General features: G+C 41.5%; 1 protein-coding gene across 14 annotated transcripts in view; it reads right to left on the bottom strand.

Annotated features, from left to right (window-relative positions):
* CELF2 (CUGBP Elav-like family member 2) overlaps positions 1-12,465 on the bottom strand; it is a 587,695-nt gene that overhangs the window by 47,299 nt on the left and 527,931 nt on the right. For all 14 annotated transcript variants that reach the window (XM_049885073.1, XM_049885069.1, XM_049885071.1 and 11 more), the window contains one exon: positions 3,069-3,203. In XM_049885073.1, coding sequence (XP_049741030.1) covers positions 3,069-3,203 — 135 coding nt within the window. The remainder of the gene's footprint in view (positions 1-3,068; positions 3,204-12,465) is intronic.

Here is a 12,465-nt window from a genome sequence, read left to right on the forward strand (position 1 = left end):
TATTTTATTTTAGGTGAAAATACACACAGCAAACCCCGCTCCCATTCCATAGTTTCTAGCCATGATGATCAGTGACATTGCTTACATTCTTTACATTGTGTCAACAATTCTCCTTATTTCTGTTCTAGTTGTTTCACTCCCATTGACTTAAACTTCCTGCCCTCTAACTTTCTTGTCTATGCTTTAAAATAGCTGTTGTCCCTTCAGTCCTATGTAAAATTTTTTTTTTTTTTTTTTAAAGAAGGCAATACGCAAGGGTGACAACCTTTACTTTTTGAGCTGAACGGTTATTTAGTTTAAAGGTGATTTTGGGGGATAGTTTCAATTTGAGGTTTGAAGAGTAACCCAGGGCAAGGCTTCCTTCACTTTATTCAGGTTTCTGCTCAAATGACACCTTTTGAGAGAGGCCTTCCTTGACCACACTAAGTGAAATAACCTCCATCCACCCCCTTCACTCTCTCCACAGCACTTATCTATCACCTACATGTTGCTGTTGTTTGGTGTCATTGAGTCGATTTTGACTCACAGCGACCCCATGTGGCAGAGTAGAACTGCACCCCACGTAAGGTTTTCTAAGCTGCAATCCTCACAGGAGCAGATCAGAAGGTCTTTTTCCTGTGGAGCTGCTGGGTGGGTTTGAATTGTCAACCTTTGGGTTAGCAGCTGAGCGCTTAACCATTACGCACCAGGGGTCCTTATCACATATACATTGTACACATATTAGGTTACTGTCTGAGTTCCCCTAAGATCCATGAGAGCAGTAATTATGTCTATTCCACTCACTGCTGTATGCACAGCACCTAGGATAATGCCTAACACTATACAGACACCTAATACATATTATTTATTGAGTTACACTATCTACACTGATTAGCTTACATCTGCTTTTGATCTTGGCTTCTTAAACGGACATGTCTTCTTTTAAAGATGAATTAATGTTTTACTATTTAATTTTGATTCCACAATGAAAGAGTATATTTTAATAGAGTTAAATGAGTCCCACAAACAAATAAAAGGCCATATCCCTTTAATCAAAATGTTCTTTTATGATAATGGTCTGTCTTTGCAATAGCAGAGAAATCTTAATATAACTACAATATGAAATATACCAAAGTTCAATTATTTAAGGACTGATAGTCCAAACGGTGGATTATACGGCTCCCTGCCTCTCTTTCTTCTCTACCCTGTTATCTCTGAGTTGGTTAGTTTCTCCTAGTTACCCTCTCAATAAAAGGTAGAGAAGCTGAAGATCGAGGCTGGAAAAATTATAACGATTAACTTTGCTAAAATTAATATTCTTTTTTCTTAAGCAAAAAAGCTAATTTTCTTCACTTCTACATAAACAAACAACAAAGCACTCAGATCACTAGTGATCTTCAGTTTTTCTGCCAAAACAAAATATGGTTAAAAATATCAGCTTCTCATTCATAATAGAATCCCATGAAAATACCTTCCAACCTGATTTATAAAACAGATAAATTAGAGAGGCCAATATTTTTGTTTTTAAGAAAAGAATCACTTCATAATTTTTCTATGGGCACCATTTTTATCATGTCAAAAATGTTTACTTCTCAAAAGGAGTCACTAAGATTTATTTAAATGCAAAGTTTATATATTGCACTAAAGCTATAACTTAATTTATTGGAAAAATATGACTGAAGGTTGATTTTTCAGGAATACTATTCGTTGAATTAAATGGGGCCCACATATAAAAATGATACATTTTTTAAGGCATTTTAGAGAATAATGGTAATGCATTTGTGTGCTGTTGCTATGGGATTACAGCACATTAAAGACAGATCTGCCAGCCTCTTCTAAACATCTCTTAGGTCTCTCCTTCAAAACTGTTCTCAGGGTGAAATATATTAGATACACAATGTTTTATAAACAAACCAAGGGCTACTGCTTTAGAGAGTGCCACAGGTTCAAAAAACATGCTTCACAGCTCCCTGAAGTCAAAAGCCTTAAGAAAGCTGATCTGCAGTGTGCTGTATCTTTTATTATGTATTTTCCTGAAAGAAAATCCTGCACAACTACATTAACATTGCTTTAACACTTAGCTAATCTTTTGGACATAGCTGATAGAGGGTCATGGGATTTTCAAAGTTAGAAGAAAGCCTGGAGATTGTCCAGGCCAAGTTCTTCATGTAACAGAGAAGCCGATGAGATCATCTATCTATCAAGGTCTAGAAAACTCAGAAAGGAAGAGAAGCCAGTGAAACATTCCACTGTTTTTTGTTGTTGTTTTTTTTTTTTTTAAAAAATCATGGTATCTAAGCAACCACATTATGTCTGGCTTGTATGAAAAGAAAAACGGCATCTGCTTTTGAATAAAGCCAACAAAATTTTGGAGGGAAAAAAAGGCTTTAAATTACATAGTCACTTTTCTTGACCATAAAAGAACAAAGATGTTCTTCTCCAGAACATGGATTCTAAAATCAAATAGGAAGGACGGAGCTGGTGTGAAATGTAACACTAGAATGATAAGACGTTTTGAGATTTAACAGAATTCTTAAATTACCAAAAAGATTAAAACAAAAAAGACTATCTGAGGCTCTTCATAATGATAAAGACTTAAAAGTGAGAACTGAATGAATGATATAGACATTTTCTTTAAATAAAATGAATCATTACTATAGTGGATTCTCTTACTAAAAACCCTTTTAATTTTTTCCTTAGAATATAAAACAAATATATTCAAACTTTGTTCAAATGAATGACAAATGAATGAACTAATAAAATAACCTAGATGCCCAGTGATAATTTCCTGCCTCTATCCTGGACACATCTACATTTGTCCAGATACATACACTGATCATGGCGCCCTGGTGGCGCAGTGGTTAAAGTGCCTGGCTGCTAACAGAAAAGTTGGCAGTTCAAATCCACCAGCAACTCCACAGCAGAAAGATGTGGCAGTGTGCTTCCATGACGGTTTATGGCATTGGAAACCCTATGGGGCAGTTCTACTCTGTCCTCTGGGTCACTGTGAGTCGGAATGGACTCAACGGCAACGGCTATATGCACTACTCTCCCTGCACTGTCTGAAAGGGAAGAACAGCACCTCTTACCAGGACTTGTGAGGGCTCCCAGGGCACTGCTCGTTGTAGAGAGAGGATTTGCATTGGTGGTGGTGGCTGAGGTCTGGGCCGCGGCTGCGGCAGCAGCCAGTGTTGCCAGATTCTGTAACTGTAAAGCATTCATGCCTGTAGAGAGCAGAAAATGTAACTTTAGCAATATGCTCAACCCTCCCAGTTTCCAAACAAGAAAAGGCTTATAAAATCATCAGGGCAGGTGACAAGAGCAGCCGTGCCCTTCATTAATCCCTGTGATGTCACGCTGTACTTGGCAGGAGCTGCCTTGGTGATCTGCATGGTAATCCCATCTGGATGGACAGTCTCTATCCCTCTTCTCTGAGCACTCTGGGCTGCTGTGATTGGGGTTCTGCTAAGCTCAGAGGTCAGCTTCTTTAGTTCTTCTAATCTGCTACAATCTTCTATTCCTAGAAACCCCAGAAGCAAAAAAGGGCACCTGAATTCCATCCCATACTTCTCCTCAGGAAAGTCACCTCACTGTTGTGCTGACTGTCCTAACCCAGGATACACTTACCAACTGCCTCCTCTCTATGCTGTACAGATAAACAGAAAAGACAAGTAATGATTTCTCCGTGCTGACTGGTCACATGGTAGGGCCCTGCGGACTGGCAACAACTACTATGTAGCTGTCAAAAAAACAGTGAGATCTGGGCTTGGACAGATGGAGAAAGGAGTTGAGGGTAAACACTTAATCCCCTAAACTCAATAGCAGCATGTATTAGGTACTATAAAGATGAGTACAGCTTATTGCTTATAAACGCTTGCTCTGAAGTTGAACTAACAAGGGTTCTAATCTTGATTCTGCTACTTTACTAGCTGTGTGACTTTAGGCAAATTACCTAACCTCTCTCTTTCTTGACTGGTGAGTGGTGATATTAACTGAACCTTACCTCAAAAGGCTATTGTGAAGATTAAATAGAAACATAAATGCAAATTACTTAGCACAGAGTGCAGCACAGCGTAAGGACTCAATTAACGCTGGCTACAGGGTCGCTCTACGGTGGAACTGACTCTACACCAATGGCGTTTATTGTTGTTGGTATTATTATTAGCACTGAACTTCTCTCTCTAGATTTATTTTGATTGTGAATTCTAAAATATGTTCATAGTAGGAACTCAAAGAAAGAGCCCTGGTGGCGCAATGGTCAAACGCTCTGTTGCTAACTGAAAAATCGGCGGTTTGAACCCACTAGCCGTTCCATGGGAAAAAGATATGGCACTCTGCTTCCGTAAAGATTACTGCCTTAGAAATCCTATTGGCGGTTCTACTCTGTCCTTACAGGGTCACCATGAGTCAGAATTGACTCAACGGCAAAGGGTAACGGGCAGGAACTCAACTAGTGTTTGATGAATTAAAGAATAAGTGACAGTGCTTTCATCCTCTTAGAGTTATCTGTATTTTTAAAGGGAAAAACTTTTTTTTTTTAAAAAAAAAATTTTTATTGTGCTTTAAGTGAAAGTTTACAAATCAAGTCAGTCTCACACACAAAAACTTATATACACCTTGCTACATACTCCCAATTACTCTCCCCCTAATGAGACAGCCTGCTCCCTCCCTCCACTCTCTTTTTTTGTGTCCATTTCTCCAGCTGCTAACCCCCTCTACCCCTCATCTCCACTCCAGGGAGGAGATGCCAACATAGTCTCAAGTATCTACCTGAACCAAGAGGTCACTCCTCACCAGCATCCCTCTCTAATCCATTGTCCAGTCCAATCCCTGTCTGAAGAGTTGGCTTTGGGAATGGTTCCTGTCTCGGGCCAACAGAAGGTCTGGGGACCATGACCAGTAGGGTCCTTCTAGTCTCAGTCAGACCATTAAGTCTGGTCTTTTTACGAGAATTTGGGGTCTGCATTCCACTGCTCTCCTGCTCCCTCAGGGGTTCTCTGTTGTGTTCCCTCTCAGGGCAGTCATTGGTTGTAGCTGGGCACCATCTAGCTCTTCTGGTCTCAGGCTGCTGTAGTCTATGGTTTATGTGGTCCTTTCTGTCACCTGGGCTCGTAATTACCTTGTGTCCTTAGTGTTCTTCATTCTCCTTTGATCCAGGTGGGTTGAGACCAATTGATGCACCTTAGATGGCTGCTTGCTAATGTTTAAGACCCCAGAAGCCACTCTCCAAAGTGGGATGCAGAAATGTTTTCTTAATAGATTTTATTATGCCAACTGACTTAGATGTCCCCAAACCCCTGCCACGCTGGCCTTCGAAGCATTCACTTTATTCAGGAAACTTCTTTGCTTTTTGTTTAGTCCAGGTGTGCTGACCTCACCTGTATTGTGTGTTGTCTAAAGGGAAAAACTTTTAACTAGAATGAATCTGACTACTGAAAACTGAAGAAAAACAAATAGCAAAGAGAAATTAAAATCTGCAACAACAGGAGGTTGGGATTAACAGAGACTTGGGGCAATGATCTGTCAGAGGGAGGCGGGCTGTGCCTGGGTGCAGACAGGTCCTGACACGTTCAAAATATTTTTTCCTGATTCACTTCACTGCCAGAGCAATGAACATACACGCGAGAAGCAGGAAAGAGTAGTAGCTGTATAGATGAAGATACTGGACGTAAGTAATCAGCTTAAGTTTACCTTCTCAAATCTGGATACTTAATAAATGTCTACTGATCAAATTTAATCTGCTTTAGATAGAGTGGCCTGATAATGGCTTCCTCATACACTGGGAGTGAATGGAGAAGAGCGAGAATGCTCTAGCAACATGTCTGTGCAAGTCCCCAACCACTGGCGTGGAGCCCTCGGCATGAGCATGGCTGAGAAAGAAGCTGATGAGCTCGGAAGACAGCACCAACCCTGTTCCTCTGCCCTGTCCTCCTCAATCAGGAAGCGGTTCTACACAGAAAAGAGTGGCTGATGTCTCGGCGGCAAAACGGGTTCTCATTTTGCTCAAAATGATGCTCTGTCTCCTTTGCGGGAGACGTCCAGCCCAGCTGGGTTATGGTGAAATCCAAACACCTGTTTCTCAAAGCCACTTATTTCATGGGGGTGCTTACGAGCAGGAACAAGTATTTGTAGAATCCCGTGAATTTCTGCAGGAAAAGTGCAGACTTCAGACAACCCTGGTTTATCAAGTGAACACAACTGGGAACAAAGCCCTCTCTTGCTCTCTTTGATCAAGGGTCAAACAGTGTCATATTTATGAGAATGTGAGAGCTGAGAAAGCACTGATCTTATTTTTGAGTAATATTGTTGTGGTTATGTCGTTAGGTACCTTCAAGTCAGTTTGGACTCATAGCGGCCCTATGTACAGCAGAATGAAGAACTGTCCAGGTCCTGCACCATCCTCACAATCATTGCTATGTTTGAGCCCACTGTTTGTGGCACTGGTCAGTCCATCTCTTCGAGGGTCTCCCTCTTTTTTGATGACCCTCTACGTTACCGAACGTAAAGTCCTTCTCCAGGGACCGGTCCCTTCTGATAACATGTCCAAAGTACGCGAGATGAAGTCTTGCCATCCTCACTTCTAAAAAATGTTCTGGCTGTACTCCTTCCAAAACAAATTTTTTGTTCATTCTTCTGGCAGCCTACGGTGTATTCAATATTCTTCGCCAACACCATAATTCAAAGGCGTCAATTTTTCTTTAGTCTTCCTTATTCAATATTCACCTTTCTCATGCATATGAGGTGACTTAAAATACCATGGTTTGTGTCAGGTGCATATCAGTCCTCAAAGTGACATCTCTGCTTTTTAATAATTAAAAGATGTCTTTTGCAGCAGATTTGCCCAATGTGATATGTTGTTTGATTTCTTGACTGCTGCTTCTGTGGGTGTTGATTGTGGACCCAACTAAAATGAAATCCTTGACAACTTTCAGTATTTTCTCTGTTTGTTATGATGTTGCTTACTGGTCCAGTTGTGAGGATTTTTGATTTATGTTGAGGTGTAATCCATAATGAAGGCTGTGCTATTTGATCTTCATGAGTAAATACTTCAAGTCCTCCCTGCTTTCAGGAAGCATGGCTGTGTTATCTGCTTATCACAGTTGTTAATGAGTCTTTCTCCAATCCTGATGCCCCATTCTTCTTCATGTAGTCTAGGTTCTTGGATTATTTGCTCAGCATACAAACTAAGTAAGCATGATGAAAGGATATAACCCTGTCACACACCTTTCCTGATTTTAAACCATGCAGTATCCGCTTGTTCTGTTTGAATGACTGCCTCTTGGTCTATGTACAGGTTCTTTATGAGCACAATTAAGTGTTCTGGAATTCCCATTCTTTGCAATGTTATCCATAATATGTTAAAATCCACACAGTCAAATGTCTTTGCATAGTCAATAAAACACAGATAAACATCTTTCTGGTATTCTCTGCTATTGGCCAAGATCCATCTAACATCAGCAATGACGTGATACTTTAGAAAAATGGAAATGGAAGAAGTATGGAAGCTGCCTGGTGTTAGTGCAGACTCACCAGGACTCAGTAAGGGGCTTCTACTTCCTGAAAGCGACTTGAATGCACTTCACATTTCGGCATGACCAGGGCCCAGGTTTTGAGTTATTTTGCGAGAGACGAGATACATTTGTACTGATCCATCTGTCCCCTCTGGACCCTCTTGTGAATAATGATGCCTCTAAAGTTTTAATGATATAAACCAGATGACCAAACTACATCACCAACAGACAGCTGGGCGAACAAGAAGGGGGTTTAATATTGAAATTAAAACCTACAACATGCATCTGGCACATACTAGTGATAAGCGAACTCATTATTCTAGGCTCAGGTTCATAGGCTCCTCCTCCAGGAAATCTCCTCTGACCCTCCCCAGATGGGGAGGATCATGGAGTAAGGACCATAGAATTCCAGAGCTAGTAGGAACTGTGTAGATCAGAGAGCTTAACCACTCATTTGGATCAGAGGCGATCAGGTCCTTGACCAAAGTCTCTTGGCCTGTGGAGAGCAGAATCTCCTGATTCCTGGTCCAGTGCTCTCAGCACCTCACAGCCTTCCTCTGAAGAAGACTAATAGTTTATATTTAAAGAGGGCACTTTCTGCGTGTTAGCTGCAAACTCCCTTACCTCTTTGTTCAAAACTTTTTGTGGCTCTCAGCATATCCTATTTTACATATTCTACTCTGTCATAATTTATAAGTATTTCTTACGTAACTAGATATTAAGTTCCTTGAGGACAAAAATTTTGTCTTATTCACCTTCAAGTCTATTTAAACACACACAAACACAACACTGTTGTATATATAGCAGGTAATGGGTAAGCCTGTGTTGGATGAATGAACAAAAAGCAACATGAAGTATGAAATTTTCATAACTTGTATTGTCTATAGACCTAACCACATTTTCAGTTTTTTCCATTCTTTGTTAATGCTTACAACGGCATCAAATATTGACTGTTTTCCTTCAATCATTAATTAATCCATTTTACAAATATTTATTAGGACCATGTTAATTCCTTATCTCACCAACATTCATTAAAAGATAACACGTCCTAGAGCCTAGTCTACAACAATCAGTTTCTCTATACCATGGTCTCCTCTCCCTTTGGAATCCAAGGCCGAAGGCTTGTGTGTCCCCCTGTAAACCCCCTTTTAAAGTTTCCCCTTCCCACACTTCTCCAGCTGAGTCTTTGGCATCCTGTTCAGCCTTTCCCTGCTTCCACCTGGTAAGGTAAGGCTCTATGGCACCATGCTGGGGGTGGCAAACGCTGTTTAACCACCGCACTGCAAAGGGAGGGAGACACAGGCTGAAGAAAACAGAGATGAGGAGTGGAGAGACCACTACGATCCCCAGTACCTGAGGGATGTGGGAGAAGATGAGACGGGAGAACCAGTAAGGCATTTGCCATCCACCCACCCGCCTATCCTCCCACTAGCCAGAAGTTACTGAGGGGCGGGGGGCTTCATAGTAGAGCATTAATTATTACCTGCCCCTTCTATCCTATTCCTTTCATGGTCCCTGTGTGCTGTCCCGCTGCGGCTTTCTCAATCTGCCTGTCCCTCATCCTGAGAAATAAGGGCTCAGTACACCCAGAGGCTGAACAGGGCAGCTTCCGGGCCAACTTTTTTGGGTTAGGGTCTCCCCTTCCCAGCCCTGACCTCCCACGTTTCTGCTTTTCTCAATGCAGGGGCTGGCAGAGGCATCTCCTTCTTCACCTTATACTTGTTTTCCTAGGGCTTAGAATATACAATACTCTCTGCTTGGTGACAGCAGTGATGACAATAGCAGCAACAGCTGCCATTTACTGGAGACAGCGCACACTGGTTAAAAACAGGGTGGACTCTACTCTCAGACTGTTGTTGTTGTTAGCGGCTATTGAGTTGGCCCCTGACTCATGGGAACCCATGCATAACAGAATGATATGCTGCCTAGTCTTACGTCATCCTATGATTAGTTGGGGACAGGACCCTTGTGATCCATAGGGTTTTCACTGGCTGTGTTTTGGAAGTATATCACCAGACCTTTCTTCCTAGTCTATCTTATTCTGGAAGGTCCTTAGTCTAGAAGCTCTGCTGAAACCTGTTTAGCATCATAGTAACATGCAAGCCTCCACTGACAAACAGGTGGTGGCTGTGCTTGAGGTGCCTTGCCAGGAATCAAACCTGGACCTCCCGCATGAAAGATGATAATTCTATCACTGAACCTGGGTTTAAATCCTCCCTCCATCTAAACTAAAAAGAAAAAAACCCATTGCCGAACCCATTGCCGTCGAGTTGATTCTTATTCATAGCGACCCTATAGGACAGAGTAGAACTGCCCCATAGAGTTTCCAAGGAGCACCTGGTGGATTTGAACTGCTAACCTTTTGGTTAGCAGCCATAGCTCTTAACCCCTATGACACCAGGGTTTCCCCATCTCAGTGACTACCATCTATATCACCTTGGGCAAACTGCTTAACTGTGCCTCCAATTTTTCAACCGGAATCAAAAGTAGGATTTAAAACACACCTGCATCTTAGGGTTATGAGGCTAAATGAGTCAAGACGTGTAAAGCTCAAAGAACAATGCCTAGTGCAGAGTATGCAAACAAAATAAGCTCCATCAGCTAGAATACTAATTGTAATGGTATCACTTCAAATAATGATGATAACGGAAATAAAAAAATGTGTCAGACAAGATTCTCAGTGCTTTACATGTGGTCTCTTATCTAACAGTCATAAGAAATCCATGTGATGTAGGTACTATTATTATTGTGCGTGTAGGAAACAGGTATGGAGAGGTTAAAAACATTACCCACTCTCCAAGGGACAGTCCCTGAATGAACAGTTCCGGGTAAAGGTCAGGGGGAAGCCCCGCCTTCTTTCCCAGTGTACTGTCCTCTCCCTGCCCATCTGGCCTCCCTATGAATGTTCCTTCTGTCCTCTTGGTTTCCATCTGGAGCTCTTCTTCCTCCTCCTCCTCATCAGGTCTTAGTCTCCCTTTACTTTGCCCCTTGGAGAAGTTTATGGGGGTAAAGTGAAGAGTGAGAGGAAGATAATAGGTGGCAGAACACAGGGTTTCAAAAGGAAATGTGGCTGAAACATTAAAAGTAAACTCTCACTCCCTCCACACATTTGCCTACAGTGGCCTTGTTAACCTGCAATTGAATAAAAAAAAAAAAATTTATTTTATTTTATTTTAGAGTGAGGTATGTTATTCCAGCATGGCCAAGCATTAAGTCTTGCTTACTGAGAACACTGGATCTGAGAGATAGCATTTTAAAACACTGCTTTCTGTTCAGTGTATGGGTGCTTGAACCAGAGTGCAAGGGACTGCATTTGTGATCTTGTCTTCATCAGTAGCTAAGAACCGAGCCAGTAGTCACACCCAAAATGGAACCAAAACCAAACCTGTTGCCATCGAGTTGATTCCGACTCATAGCGACCGTATGGGACAGAGGAGAACTGCACCACAGGGTTTCCAAGGAGTGGCTGGTGGATTCAAACTGCCAACCTTTTGGTTAGCAGCCTAAGCTCTTAACCACTGCGCCACCAGGGCTCTGGTCGCTCCATAGGCAGTCAAAATGGTGGATTTCTACTTCTGCTCATTTTGAATTCGTATTTCTTGGCCTTTTTTCCTTGGGGTGTGTAACTGCACCCTGTCCTTTTCCTCCCTCTCAACTCCTTTCATGGGCACCTCCTCATTTTCCACCCACCCAGTCATACTTTCTCTTTCTCAGCTACTCCCACACGATAATACTGAAAGGGTACCAGACTGACAGCGAGCGCATCACTCGAGTGGGAAGCAGTTCCGGCTTGGGAAGCAGTTCCGGCTTGGCAAGCAGCTCTTTTCTGAGAAGTAAAACGTTTAGCTTCATAAAGCACTCTACTTGGATGGACACCCCTCAAACTAGGTGCAATAACCTGAGTGACTACACGTGAAAAACATTTAAATACATTTTACGGAATCTAACAATGTGCTGATATCAAGAAGGAAAAAAAAAAAAAAAACCAGTTGGGAATACAGGGATTCGACATTTAATTCCTTACTTGGTAAAAAACATTCTTCTCAGAACAATGAAATTATGTACAAAGCAGATGTACTATATGCCTACTTGAAACTTAAGATTTAAAAAAAATAATTTATAAGGAGAAGGGCATGAAAATTTAATTTAATGTTCACCTTAGGTAATTTTGTGTCTTATTGTTCATGGCAATTACCATAAATCTGCATATCAATAAGCAAGAACAGATGTCAGTTGTTACAAGTGCTTGCCAATCAGGTCTGTTAAAAAGTGACAGATGGGTGGTTATGGAACATTCTCGTAAGGCCTATTAGCACATTCGCAGGAAGTGCCTGCAGTGTGGTACTGCTGGAGACTCAGCTTTGGGAAGAACCAGGGATCTCTGTGGTCTAAGACGCACACTTCACGATTTTGGGAGTGTTTTCAATGCAAGATTCTCAGACCTACATACAGTTTTTGCAAAACTTCCCTCTTCTCCACTTGTGATGGACATTCTAGGATAGTCTTCAGAATGATAAAAAGATAGCTATTTTGTTGTTTTAAGCAAGTATTCACACTCTACAATTTTACTGTTACTTAGTTGTAGAAGGGAATTACTACTAACGTCACTGAATATCGCAGCCCTGGTGGTGCAGTGGTGAAGTGGTCGGCTGCTAACTAAAAGGTCGGCAGTTTGAATCTACCAGCTGCTCCTTCGAAACCCTATGGGGGCACTTCTATTCTGTCCTATAAGGTCGGATGGCAATGGGTTTAGTTTTTTTTTCTCTGAATATCAGAATTACAATGAAGTAGTTTCTTTTCTCCTCATCAACAGATACTTCTCTTCAGCCATAAATTCATAATCTCTATTAAACCAAACCCAGCACCGTCAACTCGAATTGCGCAAACAAAATACAACCTGCTCCTAATAAATTTGAAATGTTTTCCGGAAGGAAAGAAAGCAGTTTTCCTGTAATTCTCTTTGAATCACTTTTTT

This window comes from Elephas maximus, chromosome 4 (genome assembly GCF_024166365.1).
Source record: "Elephas maximus indicus isolate mEleMax1 chromosome 4, mEleMax1 primary haplotype, whole genome shotgun sequence".
Classification (NCBI taxonomy): Eukaryota; Metazoa; Chordata; class Mammalia; order Proboscidea; family Elephantidae; genus Elephas; species Elephas maximus.